Source organism: Gossypium hirsutum, chromosome A11 (assembly GCF_007990345.1).
Source record: "Gossypium hirsutum isolate 1008001.06 chromosome A11, Gossypium_hirsutum_v2.1, whole genome shotgun sequence".
In the NCBI taxonomy this organism is placed as follows: domain Eukaryota; kingdom Viridiplantae; phylum Streptophyta; class Magnoliopsida; order Malvales; family Malvaceae; genus Gossypium; species Gossypium hirsutum.
In genome coordinates this window covers 17,909,195-17,924,198 of record NC_053434.1, presented here as the reverse complement: position 1 = coordinate 17,924,198, position 15,004 = coordinate 17,909,195, and the positions used below count along the sequence as shown (strand labels likewise).

Sequence of the window (15,004 nt, the reverse complement as noted above, 5' to 3'; positions counted from 1 at the left end):
GGTAAATTATTTATTTTTACCGAAGCTTTCATTAAAAAAAAACTCCTTTTGCTCTCTCTCCAACTATCTATCTGGATCCGTAGATGTTCAGTCCCAAGCCCAAAAAACGCAAACACTTAAGGCCTTTTAGGCCCACCGTCTAGGCCTTTCATTTATATTCAGTTTTTCTGTTCTCCGAAAACAAAGTTCCTTGAAAAATATATTTATTGGGAGAGTTTACTTTAAATTTTTTAATTTAATAAACTATTAGTTTCGTAACTTAAGGTACCCTAAGTTTAATAAAAAAAATTTCAGCTTTCAACCTTCTATCTGCTCCATATAGTTATAATGCCTAAAAACTTACGTTTTCGTGTTTATATTCATTCAATATGAATTTGACGCAGCAGAGCTTATATCATAGAAGCATCAAGCATGTTTTGTCTAAAACGTTTCATTTAATATTATATTGCTTTTGTCGCGCTTCTGTTTTATCTGGATGGTCTTTTCCTTTTCAATCATTAATACCCAGACTGGGTAGTGATGAAATGACAAACTGGAATATCAATGAATGAATATTCTGATCCTAGCTGGCTACAAATGCAACAATTCCACATCCAAAAACAACAAAACAAAAACTTCGGAAATATAGTTACAAATGCTGAAAACCTGAAACCCATCAATCATGACACTAGGGAATAATCCTCTACACTAAATGCAAATAGTTTCAGTCACATTCTGCTTGTATAGAAAAAAAAGAAAAGAGGTAAATACGATCAATTTTATTAGCAAGAAAAGAAATAAGTACCGTGTCATAGAAGAAACAAATGAAATTATATTGAATCATCCACCTCGGAGTATCCATCTCTCAACAATCATACATATCTTGTACTATTCTTTTTATATGAAAAGGACATACTGTATTTGCCACAAAAGGTGGGGAAATGGGGGAAACGGAAACACAAACAAAACAATATTATAAAAAAGAATTAACACAAAAATCCCCTCAACTTGTGCATATCATTCTGACCAATTTGATGAATATTAATCTACACTAACCCGGTGATTCCAAATTTCCACGCACATTAGCTGGATGAAGATTTTTTAATGTACATACATCAGAACAAAAGAAGAGTGTACTTCACTCTTCACATACGTACCTCACAAGCCTTTGAAGCGAGAGCTAGCATCATGTGCCACTCTTTAACAGCTGACTTAATGAATCATCAAACCAAAGCAGGCAACAGCAGCAGCTAAGCGAATTATAGCTGCTGGACAGTCGTGTTTTCATTCAACTCCAATGCCTAGTTTGTCAAACGACGAATTTCTTTAGCTATATAATCAACGATTTGAACTCAGAAAAGCTCCTCTGAATTGAACTTATTCCATGCTTCCTATTTACCATAGAGAAACAAAATAGAATGAGACCGAAAGCAAGATGGAAAGAAATGCGGTAGTAGGGCATTGATATAGTGATACACAAACAGCAAATTTTCCCATCTAAGAAAAAGTGAAATAAATATAGAAATGGGTACAATTGAGGCTCTAATAGTAAAATAGCACATCAACCATAAAGAACTTGAGGCAAAACATTTATAAAGTACCTTGAGCAAGTCAAACACCTTCTCTGCAACATATTTCTGCTGAAGATTGGCACCTTTTTGCTGGACTTTATCAGGATGGATGCAAAGAGTTGCCTTTCTGTAAACCTTTTTAACTGCGGCAGCGGTGATTAAATCTGTCAAAGAAACAGGCTGCCAGCCACATTCAGGCCAAAGAACCTAATCACAAAAGAACAGGTTCACAAGACGAATTAGTTAAAACAATAACATCACATTTTCCCTGAACTTTTTAAAAGATCCCACCACCATACATTTTCAAAATTAAAGCACTGCCCACATCACAATAATTTAGAAGTTGGAGCACAATTAAAGCTTAAGATGAATGGACAAATAGGCAAATAAATGCAAGAAAATAAATCTCATTCTCAAGCAATTCAATTGCTACAAACACTAAACATATCCTCAAAATAATTATTTGCATGTCCAAGAACTTGTGAATTCAAATTGTTATGCAACTGCTAGCAAGACGAGAAGAAAATGAAAGAACTAAAGATGGTATGCTGGAATCCACATTGCCTTCTTAAATACTATTACATGTATAGTCTGCATTATTATCCGAAAAGACCATCAATTGTGAGATGAAAGATTTAACAAGATGTTTATCCAACTTCTAGGATACCAAAATCTAACCAAAAGGTAAGCAGCACTATGAATAGTTTTGCAAAGGATGCCCATGCATTCTGCAAGTTTGAGTATTAGATGCTCAAAACAAGTTTGAGATCCACCTACACTAAATCTTTCTAAAGGGGTTTGAGAAAGTTTAATGCTCAAAAGAGAGTTGCATGCCAGGCACAAGAATAGTTTCTTGACTAGAAGAACAGAACTGCAAAAGTCAGACAGTAAGCATCATGAAGGGAAGAAGCTTCGAAAGCATACTCTTATGCTTCAGTACCTTAATTCTAAACATCCACAGCTAAATCAGACAGTAAAGATAACAAAAATTGCATCTGGACACTTGAAATTGCCAGTCCAATCTCCTTTTCAGTTTTGAGTTCTACTTAAAATCAGCATCACATGTACAGTGTATCCATTTAATGTAACAGCAGTACACAGTAAGTAAAGAGTTTGGCAGCTTAAAAAGTAGGTCATCAGGGGAGGCTTAGAGTTCGACCACAAGTTCTTTCTTATGTTTGAATTCATCTTACTCAGTCTTCCTCCAACACATATATCATAATTTGCCTTTTAAGTCATCCACCACATGCACAAAAGATCTCAAAAGTAAAATATCAGACTGAGTATTTAAGCAATAAAATGAGAACAACCAACCAAGCACGCTATAAAATAAAAAATAAGCACAGCAAATCAAATAGTTTGTTCCTACATAAAATATTATGCAAGAAAGCACAAACAAGATGAATGGTAGTAATAACACACATATTGCAGAGTTGACAGCAGAGCACGCAAATTTCCCTCTTTCCCAGCAGCCCATCTTTTGATTTCAACATCTAGTGTTTCAGCAATTCTCTGAAATACCAACACAGATCAATATTAGACAGTGATTAATAAAGGACCTTACTAGGAAAATGCACACACAAATATAAACCCACTCATTTAAACATAACATATTAAAGCAGCGTAATGCTTTCCAGACAGTAACTATTTCTTTCAACACATTATGAGCAATAACACTTTCAATCACTTAAGCCAACCAAACCCAAATTAACATATCATTTGAGTGCAATGCTTGTTGGGCAAGTCAGCACAATTTTATGTTCATATAAGATATTAAATCCCCAGCCTAACTCATCTCACTGACGATACCAGAATTACAAAGTTGAGACAAAAAGTATTGATGAAGTTTTATACATTAGTATTAGTAAAAAAACTGAGTAAACTATTCCAGAGTCAATTATACAAGTTAACTTTAACACTAACTGAACATCTAGAGTAAAGCACAAGCAACCTCAGACCTAAACAACACTTGCAACTCATAAAATGTTATGCCATCATGCAATGTGTGTATGATAAAAGGCTAGGGCCAAAGCAAGAGTCCTTTACTGTTGGATTTCAATTAAAAAAAAAAAAAACCTAAACCACTTACATGTCTCTCAGCTTGTTCCCTTTGAACTTGAAGGTCACGCTGATTTTTCTCAGCCAATGCTTTCGCCTGGAATTCAAACTCAATGGTAAACCAAGGCCAGCAAGCAGTAGAAAATGTAAAGGAGAGAAAAGATAAATTAAACATGTAACATGGAGCAATGGAGCACATACCGCACGCTCCTGAGTTCTTTGGTGGCGTTCCAACCTGGCTCTTCTCCTTTCTTCAGTTTCACCATCAACCTCTTGGAACACTCCAGAAGAAGATGCAGCAGCTTTAGCAGCAAAGCAGCTTAGTCAAATGCAACTATGGAGAAGACCATATATTACAAATTGCAAAGATCATTATATCTATAATTCACAAGTACCTCCAAAAATAGAACTGAGGTCATCAACAATGTTTGCAGTTGAAGAAGCTTTCCTCATGCTAGATGATACTTCAGGCCCTCCCTTGTTTTGTCCATCAAACAGGGGATCCTGCATGAGCAACAGCTCAGGTTAGAAATCAGACAATCTGACACTATAGCATGAATCAGAAGATGAACACAGCATGGCAGCCTTAGATTCTCACTGATGAGTTAGCTCTTGGCCTTGGTGCACTGCTTGCTCGAGAACCCATAAAGAATGATTCAAGATCATCGTCATTCTTTTGCTGGCTCGCCCTTGCAGAAGCAGCTGCTCTTTCTCGAGCCTCAGCAGCAGCCCTCTCGGCAGCAGCTCTTTCAGCTCTAAGCCTTGCTTCAGCTTCAGCTTTTGTTGCAGCAGTCCTCTCTCTTGCTTCTGCAGCAGCTCGTTCTGCTCTTTCTCTTGCCTCAGCTGCTGCCCTTTCGCGGGCTTCAGCCTGTGCTCTCTGCACTGCAGCCCTTTCTGCACGTTCTCGGGCTTCAGTGGCTGCCTTTTCAACAGCTGCCCTTTCAGCTCTTGCACGAGCTTCAGCTGCTGCTCTTTCCCGTGCTTCTCTAGTAGCCCTTTCAACAGCTTGTCTGGCCCTTTCCCTTTCCCTCTCCATCTTCCTAATTCGCTCCCTCTCTTTCTCAAGCCTTCTTTGTTCTCTCTCCTTCTCCTCCCTTTCCCTCTCTACTTCACGCCTCCTTTGCTCTCTCTCTTCCTCTTCTCTTTCCCTTTGTTGCCTCTCACGCTCCAGCCTCTCTTGCTTTTCTCTAACTTCTCTATTCAAAGCATCTTGCATAGCTCTCTCATCTCTATCCATATGACCAGCTTCTTTATTTCTAGCAGCCTTCAGATTCTCTCTCTCCCTCATTTCCTTAGCATGCCTAAATTTAGCCTCAGCCCTATCCATTGCCTCTTTCATGGCTGCAGCAGAAGCAGCAGCAGCAGAACTGGTCTCAAAATCATCACTGGGAAAACCTTCAGCCCGTTCAAAGTTATTCTGGGCCTTACCCATTGCAAAATCTTCAAGTTCATCAATTTGAGAGGTAACAGAGCTACTTGCTGCAGCATAAGCTGATTGAGAGCTCTGTGAGTACTGAGTTGAATTTGGGAAAGAAGAAAACTCATTGACCTTTTTTGCATTAGTGGAAGAAAATGAGCCTGGCATTGGCTTTGAAACCCGTGGTGGCCTTGGAGGTGGTGGTCTTGAAGGGGGTGGGGCACTAGTAGGTTGTGTAAAGAGGGGAATCTCTGATACAGTGAGCCACACATCATCAAATGTGTCGAAGTTCTCAGATCTTGGAGTTGAATTTACCTGGGAACTAGTATCATTAGAACCAACATTCGAGTAAGCAGGAGGGCTAGTAGCTCGACCAACAGAGCTATGAAAATTAGTTGGCATACTGGGCATGTCAAACACAGGTTCATGAGATCCTGGAAACTCCTCCATAGAAGGCATCTTCTTCTTTGTATAGCTCCCCAAATCTTCATCGTTTGGCTCTTTACTAGCAGCAGATTGTGGTCCACTTGCAGTTCTTAAAGGGCTCCTATCCTTCCCCCTCTTATTGACCTCGGATGACATTGGAGGTACATATTTTTCAATACCATCAAGAGGATCTATATCATCAAACACTCCCCCACTACCAGATGAACTCTCCACTCTTGACTTCCCAGACCCGTTAGGTTTACTTATTACTTCTGAGGGGTCCATAAACAACCCTGAGGATGCATCTGCAGGGTCTGATGTTGATCCTAAGACAACAAAAGGGTCTTCCATCAAATTGGACCCAGTCTTACTTGAATTTGAAGGTGGATTCTGGGACTGACCAGCATCTGAAGTTGATCTGTCCAAAGGATGTAGCATGATATCAGCTAACTTTTGCATGGTAAAGCCAAGTACCATAAGAAGAAGAGACTAATAAGAATGCATTGGACAAATATAGAACTGTAAAGAAAGAAACATGATCTCAAGCTTCAAACAAAGTGTTTAGAGTCCAAATGTACCATAAACATATCTAGCCCAGAACCACAAGTGTAAGGACAATAAGGTTTTGTATCTTTGGTCTCTTTACCTCTTCCAAGTCTGGATACAGATAAAATATTTACAAGTAAAAACACCATGAATGACAATATTGATATGTACTGAAGTTTATAGGAAAAGATATGGCCATGTTTCTAACTACGGTGTTCAAATCCAAGAGAGAGAGAGAGGTTATCATACCCATAAGCCAATCTCAGAGTTTCTAGCAGTACATATTGTCCTAGCTTATTTACAACAACATTCAATAACCAAAAGAAGGTTACCTAACCATTGAATTGAATCTAGGAATTTTTCCACTTTAAAAGAGAAAATAGAAATAAACAGAGGATGACAAGCATTCCTCAACCAACAAAAGATATTCGCAGAGGTAGATGACCAAACGAGGATTAATAGAGCTACATTTGCATTCATGTTATACCTCTCATAAGATGTCATATTCATGCAAGTATGAACCTGGTATCACACACTGAAACAACTCAAGTTGCTTCAAAAAAAAAAAAAATCTTTGAATCTGATTAGTTACAATACATCAGGAAAGTATGAATATGCATTGATCACTTTTTATATGTTAATTGCCAATATCAAGACTCAGGTATTAGTAAGCATCACAATTGACTAGACTCAGTCATCCAAAGAAGCTATGGGTCGTTGACTTTTATATGTTAATTGCCCTCTTGACTCTGTCTACAACATTAGCATATAGGAATTGAAGGATTGCATATATATTCATTTCACAGCTGATACCCAGTAAGGAGGGTACAGCTTTTCTTTGGTGGAAATGGCTGAGAGTGATGAGCTCAACATATCCCATTACATATGCATGTTTAATGTAATGTAATTTGAAATCCAAAAACAGCTTTTGGCTAGCCCTCCTCATCCTAGATGTAGATTTCTACGGTGGATGAAAGTGATGAGTGAGAGTGATGAGCTCAATATGCCCTATTCAATATGCATGTTCAATGTAAGGCAATTTGGAATCCCAAAAACAGCTTTTGGCTAGCCCTCCTCATCCTAGATGAAGATTTCTACAGTAGTTGCTACTCCAAATGTAATGCTCCCTTGAATATGCAACTGAACCAAAGTACATATCTTCCCCAGCTGAGAAAAATCCACATATTATTTCTTTTGTATTCATTACATATTCACAGTGTAGCAACATTTTACAGCAACGCAAATTCCATGAGATCAACATTTACATCAGATAATTCAGTCTTGATCAACGCCAGCAGTGTTGGTTACATGGAACTAAATAATTCAGGGAAAAGCTAAAGCTATGCAGTTTAGAAGCCAGACAAATAAGAGACATTAATTGATAAATAAACCTAGAATCTCCAGCTCGTCTAAGTCAATATTTGAGAGAAAATAGCCTTCTTCAGTCATTCTACAGAAAATCCCACTACTAGATCACAGGAAAGTATCTAGTATAGAACATATTTTAAACAAACGATTGACTAGCCAACTCGTTTAAGTCAATATTTGCAAAAAAAGTTCCCTTCTTTAGTCAATTATCAAACACCACACAACTTAATCACACCAACGTGCAATTTATTAACTTGCCAATATTTAGAACACATCAAAACAGTAAACATAACCTCGATTGAAGTTTAAGTAACAGAAAACAAGCACTAATCCTAACCAACTGAAACTAAAAAAATTCTTTAATTGTACATGCCCATTTCATTAATACATTGCCCCCTATGTATGCCAAAAACTAAGCTGCCAAAACGGCAACCAAATCTCAGAACCTCAGAAGCATTTGTGTGTCAATACCTTTCTATATGAAAAACCAGCACAAATACCAAAATTAAGCTGTCCGCCAAAGAATGCAAGTACAACACCACAGCAAAAAACAAAGTGTTGTAATGTTCATTCATTTCTAAATGAGACTTAAAAACCGGAAATACCTCGCGGGTGTAGGAGAGCTACTCCGGCCAAAACCAGAAAGCAAATCATCAAACAGAGGCGCATCTTTCTCCGATTTCACTCTCTCACTCTTAACCTTCATCTCCGGTTCTTTCCCCCCGAGATTCCCAAGCAGGTCATCAAACGGAGAGTTGTTTGGCGACTTATTCTTGGGACGAGGCGGAGACCCCGAGATCGAGAATACGTCATCGTACTTAGCGGCCGATGTCGTCGAAGAGCTCTTGATCCCAGGCAATCCATCGAAAATATCGTCATCGTAAACAGGCTTGTCATAAACCGGCGGCTTCGGGTCCTTAAAAAAGGAATCATAATCAAAAGACGAGGTTTGCGCGGTTGTGGCTCGAGACTCGGATGAGTACTTCGGGGGTCCACCGTAGACGTCGTCAAACACAAGTCCGCCGTCGCGATCTTGATCATCGAAAATGGAATTGGATGACGATTTAACGTTGGCGGATGAAGATCGGGTAAAATCAGATCGGTACCCGTAATTCGGACCCGAAGAAGAGTTTCGAGGAGGTGCCATAGGGGCTGCTTTACCTTGGGGTTTGATCCCAAAATCTTTCGCAAATAAACCTGGTAAATCATCCATTTTCAATCCGGATTCTTGGATCCGACCAGCCGCTTATTTCCAATTTTCGTCGCTGGTTTTGCCAAATCGATTTCGCCCTTAAAAATATTTCTGAAAAAGTTCAGATCTGAGGAGACATAAAGGAAAAATAAAAGTAACAAGACACAAACAAGTGAAGGTTAAGGAGTCAATTCTCAAATAATTTTTAGCAAAAATACAGAGAATAATACACAATTATTATTATTCGGGACTTTGAAACAAGAAAAATAGAGAGCTTAAAGGAAGGAATACAAGAAATTGTGTTTTCGGCTACTTTTAGCTTCGTTTTTTTATGTTTTATTTTATTTGCACTTTCCTTCCCTTCGTCTTCCCACTCTGTCTCTGCCCGATTCCCAGACCGGTTCGTGCTTTTGCAAATTTCTTTTATTTTGGCTTTACCTTAGAAGCCTTGAAAGTTCGGATATTTCTATAAGAACCCACAAAAGTTTAAACATTCGTGATTTTACCCCTTTAAAATTCGCAAATCTCAGACATCGCTTGATTTTCATAAAAGAACCTTCCACCTAAATTCCAAATTTTCAGAAATAAAATTTGATCAAAAATTTTAGGTGATTACTGATAACCTTTAGTTACATCAAATATATAGACTTTTATAGTTCAAATAAAATATAACAAGTTGTGTTTGTTTCACTGAAAAAAGTTACTTGGAAATGATTTTTGGAGACGGATTATTTTCTAAAAATGTTAATTTTGCAGTGTTTTAATGATTTTCAGTTGTTTAAAAAATTTTCCTAAAATCATTTTTTTAAATTTATTGTTAATGAAATAAACACAACATAAATTATGTTTGTTTCAAAATATTACAGAAGTCATTTTTCCTTTCAGAACCAATTTTTTATTTTATAATAAGATGATAATTTATAATTTAAAAAATATTTTATATAAATTTAATAATAATTAATACCTATTTAAAATTTAATTTAAAATTACATATGTTATACATACGTGGGAGGATAATGAAACATTAGAACTAAAATTGATAAATAAAAATAAACATGATTTTAGAAAAAATACATATTTATATTATTAAAGTATTCATATTTTATTTATATATAGTAATAAATATTTATTATTGAAATATTAATGTAAAATTTTTCAAGAATATTACTTAAATTTAAAATTATTATTAATGTTAAAATTTATTGTTACAATAAAATTGTAATATTAAAAAATTATTAGAAGACTTAATATGTCATTCGTATTGAGTTTGACATTTTTTAATATGATATTTGTGTTTTTTTTAATGCGGTACTTGTATTTGGCAACAATGATACATTTTGATACCAAAAGATAATAATATTAATTTTTTTAGTTTTTAATTCAGATTTTAAGATTGATTTTATGAAAAATAATTGATAATATTATTAGATTTTAAATTTCATGATTTTATTAATAGAATAAATTTGTGTTAATTATGAATTTATTTAATTTGTATTTAACTTGGTTGTGACTTTTTTTCTAGTTTTAGGGTTGATTTAATGAATGTTAATTGCTAATATAATTTAATGATAATTTTCATCAAATCGACCCTCAAACTCAAATAATATATAATTTTCACTAAATACATGTACCGCATTAGATAAAAAACACAAGTATCACATTAAAAAAAATGTCAAATTTAAGTGTCAAATAATGTATCAAGCCTTGTTAAAATAATAATAATAATAATAACAGAATACATTAATTATATTAATAATTATTATATTTAAAAATAAATATGTATGTTTAATAATATAAAAATTATAATATTGATATTAATATTTAAATATTTTAAAATAAAAATTCATTTCAAAAATAATAATATTTAACTTATTTAAGTAAATTTTTATCTTTTTTTTTTAAAATAAATTATGTTTTCAAAAGTGAAAATCTATCAAATTATTTTCCTAAACAAACATATAAAATATTAAATTATTAACCTTTCCTGCAATCTTTAATCATTTCTCTGTAACTAGATACAAGGCAGCACAATCCCTTTCCTTTATGGAGGTGAATTGGTGAAATCATCAATTTATTAATATAATCCATTCAATTAAATAAATTATCAAATATTAAATATTAAATATTTAGTTCAACCTCTCGATTCAATCTATCTGTATTAGTTCTTAGATCTTTTTTCCGACCAATACTTCGACCAGTTCTCTATCCAATTAGTTTAACTAGTTAATATAATATGGTTTAAATAACTTTAGAGAATAATGATCATCTATTGATATACGAAACCTTAAAATTTTTCAATTAAATTTAAACCTGAATAAAATTAAATCTCATATAAGTAACAAATTCTCTCAATATTTATTCGAAATCAAGACCTGAGACCTTAAAACATTTTATTACTCAAAACAACAAGATTTGTAGTAGCATAATCACCTAGTACAAGACAAAGGCAGTGAGCTGGAAAGCGGCAGCTCAAGGAGTTTATTAAAGTAAACTGTGATGGGGCAGTAAATAGTGCAAAAAGAATGGGAGAAGTTGGCATAGTGATCCCCCATGAACATTGCAAAAGCTCCCCCCAACCCCACCAATCTGTGTTTTTTCTGAATCATATTCAAATGCAGCAGTCCAAGCATTAAAATCGGCACATGAATTAGGCCCCAGCATCTAGTTTTAGAGTGTCATAAATGATGGGGCTACATCTGTCTTCTATTTGACCCTTTGTTCATCAAGCTCCACAGGTTATGCAAATTTGTGCTAAGACTGTATAATGAAGAAAACATTAAGCATACCCAAAGCAAAGCAAGGACTTGTATTTTGGCTTTAACGAATTGTTCGTTTGGCTCCACAAACGCGCTAATTCTGTTTGGTTTGATGGAAAATTGAGGAACATATCTACTTTTTTGACCTTTTCCTTTTTGATTTACATCTTTTTTCCTGGGAATAGGATTCCAGTTTTGTTCCTAATTTAATCTCTCTCGTCAAATGATCCCAAAGTTACTTCCGATTATTCTGCATCAAACTTGTCAATCGGGTGAACTTTTCTTCATTCATGCGGTAATTATTTATGAAAAAAATTAGGGAAAAAAATGATTACCGGAAGGATATGGTTTCCATTCGAGCAATGACGGAACCTAATAGAGGCTAGGGGATCATGACCCCCCAAGATTTAAAGTTTTAGCAATTTATTCCTTTATAGATATATTATGATTTTTCCAAAATATAAGTAGGCTCCTTAAATTTAAAAATTTTACAATTTTCCTCTTTGTGTGTTTAATCCTGTTGTTTATATGTTTATAAGTGGCTCTTCTTTTTATTTTAAATCGATTGTTTATATATTTAAATTGATTGTTACATAGCACGTTTAATTGTAACTTAACCCTCAAAATTAACATTCTAATTCCACCATTGCATTCAAAAGGTATGGAAAGCTCATGCTCACTAAAATATGATGCGTAGTAAGATCTATATTAATTAATAATAAAACACTAATGTTATGTACGCATCATATTTCGTCTAAGAATTAATATTTATGATCAAACATAGTTTAATTCGATACTAATGTTATTTTAAATTTTGTTTGTTTGATTTTTTATTATAATTTTTTTAAGGGAGAGTTAAAAAGGTGAATTATTTAAGGCTAAACTATATAAATAGTCATTTAATTATGACCGCATTTTGTTTTGGTCATTTAACTTTAACAATTCTTAATTTAGATACTAACGTTTGAATTCATTTCTATTTTGGTCACCCACTATTCAATTGATAACGAGAAAGCCTTTTTCTATCTTGTCTGATAACACATTTAGTCCCCAATACTTACTTATTCTATCAATTTGATCCTAATTTTAAATAATTCAATAAATTTAACCCTTCTCACTTACAAATTCTATCAACTGATCATCAAACTTTCTGACCAAAGTTTCAACTTTAAAACAAATGCATTCAACATCTATAAATTTGTAAAGCCCAAAAAAGAAAAAAAAATACTTCTCTCAACTAACAAGCCGTTTTCCGAGTCAATTCCTGATACCAAAGAGTTTATCTTGAAATTTTATTTCCTTTTTTTTCATTAGTTTTCTTCTAAATATAATATTATATAACCCTTTGATAAAATTTGGGTAAATAAAATGGAAAAACCTTGAAAAAAACGAATTAAATTTACTCTTGTGTTATGATATTTCTTTCAAGGTACATAGAATTAGTTTTCAAAGTTGGTTATTGAAATTGAAAATTAATTCCAGAGTTAAAAAAATATGACTTTAAAAAATTCAAGTGTTCAAACAATAATTATATAATAAAATTTTATGAACATTAATTTTTCATAAGAAAAAATATGTGAATGAGTTAATTAAATTTTCTTTTGTTACATTGATAATGATTTTTTATTTTTTAAATGGATTAAGAGATTATTATGTGTTTTATTAAATTTTAATTACTTGCTTTTAATTTTAAATCCACGATAAGCAATACCTATAATTAATAATTTGATTTAGTGTCAAATCATTTATCAAATTAATTAACAACTAAAATTATGCTGGTTAGAATGAAAATTTATTTTTACAAATATTAAATTATTTATATAATTTATTATATATTATATTATTAAAATTTATATTTTATTATTTTAATGGTGTTTAGTTAATTTCTAACGCTAACTTCTTAAAAATATAAACAAAATGGGTTATGTATTGAATCAAATAATTTCAACCATAAATAAAATAATTAATAGGTGTGGAATGACTCAATTTTAAAAACAAAAAGCTTTGGTTAGGAAGTTTGAGGAACAAATTTATAAAAAATTATAAATGTGAATGGTTAAATTTATTAAGTTATTTAGAATTAGGATCAATTTGATAGAATATGTAAGTATTGAGGATTAAATGTGTTATTATACTAATTAAAAAAAAGACGTTATCAACTTATCTGCGGGTGACCAAAATAGGAACAAATTCAAATATTGGTGTCTAAATTGAAAATTTTAAAATTGGGTGATGAAAGCAGGAATGTGGGCATAATTGGATGACCATTTATAGAATTTACCCATTCTTAAATCATTAAATAAGTGCATAACATGGGCTTTTTAAATACAATTGCAATGAGTGCTGTAATATGGGCTTGCACTGCACTTATAGGGTTATTTCATTGGGCCAAGGTTTTGAGTTCCCAAACATAATTAAGGTCAATTAGATCAAAATCTGATAAACCCACATACAGAAGAGCATTGCAATATATGTGAAATCTGATGATGCCTATTACTCCATAATGGAAGGTTTAAAAATGTCTTTTGTGGTTGAATTGAACTTTAACTTAATTGGTATGAGTATTATTGTAAATATAAAAAGATGTGGTCAAGTGCGCTGAAGCACATTGTTCCCTTATTTATGGGTCGGGGAGGGACTATGAATAGTTTTAAACATTATGTCAAAAAGAGCAGACATGATCAAACCTATAATGAAATTGTTCAAAAAAATATTTATTTAATCCATGATTGCATTATTATTACCTACTTCACAACAGCTCTGGGATTTAATCCATAGAGATATAAATTTGTCACTTGTAAATTCAATGCAATAATTTAAATTTAATGACATCGAATCAGATTAATATAATGAACAACAATGATAAAGGGAGAGAAGGATGAAAGTGAAAGCGGATCGTAAAGTTTGTCAAAGTCGCGGATTTGACTTAGGGCTCTAGACGTTCGAAAAGAAACTTGGATTTTTTTTACACAACCTGAAACGAAATTAAATCCAAGTTAGATAAAATAATTAAAACAAATAATAAATCAAAGATTCAGGAAGTGAATAAAGAAGATAAATGGAAAGATAGAACGTGGCGTGTAGAAGTCCTAAGAAGCCTTGGAAACACGAAGAATCCACAATCCCCTTCAAGCGGCTCTAATTTCCCCTCAAAGATAAAAACATTGGCAAGAAAAGTTTGAAGATGATCCCCACAATCTAAAAAAATGTTAAACTCTTCTAAAAGAAACTCAAGAGAAATTCTTGAAAGAAAAACTCAGAGAGAATTTATTAACTTAAAAGAGAAATAGAATAATAATGAATTGTCTGTTTTGTATACAATGCGAAGGCCTATATATAGGCTAGCTAAATAAATTTAAATAAAACTCCTAAGTATGCTAGAACTCTAATTTAATCTAAATAAGAAGTAGTTTTAAATTAAACTTTCTTGTTAACATAAAATTCCTAAATAACTTTAAATACTTAATAATTATCGAAATTCGGAATAAAACAATAATAAAATAATAAAGGCTGATAAATAAAATATTGGGCATATATAATAAAAATTAAGCCTAAAACCCAAACCCAATATGATTTAAACTCGAATTAAAAGCCCGAAACTCGTAATTCCCGTCATAATCCGTTCAAAATTCTGCTCGCCAGTCTTCACTAAAACGGTCATAACTTGAGCTCCCGAACTCAAAATCGAGTG

At 33.3% G+C, this 15,004-nt stretch overlaps 1 protein-coding gene across 1 annotated transcript; it reads right to left on the bottom strand.

The window, feature by feature from the left end:
• Positions 1–791: 791 nt before the first annotated feature.
• On the bottom strand, positions 792–8,966 carry LOC107923945 (auxilin-related protein 2). The gene is made up of 8 exons (XM_041081270.1): positions 7,971–8,966; positions 4,207–5,869; positions 4,004–4,112; positions 3,810–3,910; positions 3,640–3,705; positions 2,973–3,062; positions 1,581–1,757; positions 792–1,370 (listed from the first exon to the last, which is right to left on the bottom strand). The coding sequence occupies exons 1-8, from the start codon at positions 8,576–8,578 to the stop codon at positions 1,332–1,334; spliced, it is 2,853 nt and encodes a 950-aa protein (XP_040937204.1). The 5' UTR covers positions 8,579–8,966; the 3' UTR covers positions 792–1,331.
• Between the last annotated feature and the right edge of the window lie 6,038 nt (positions 8,967–15,004).

Excerpts from the sequence above, each read along its gene's own strand:
- LOC107923945 (XM_041081270.1), bottom strand. The coding sequence starts at position 8,578 with ATGGATGATTTACCAGGTTTATTTGCGAAAGATTTTGGGATCAAACCC. Across the intron at positions 1,758-2,972 it reads TGCTGTCAACTCTGCAATAT|GTTCTTTGGCCTGAATGTGG; the intron begins GTGTGTTATTAC and ends TTTTGTGATTAG. Across the intron at positions 1,371-1,580 it reads AGGTGTTTGACTTGCTCAAG|GAAGCATGGAATAAGTTCAA; the intron begins GTACTTTATAAA and ends TATGGTAAATAG.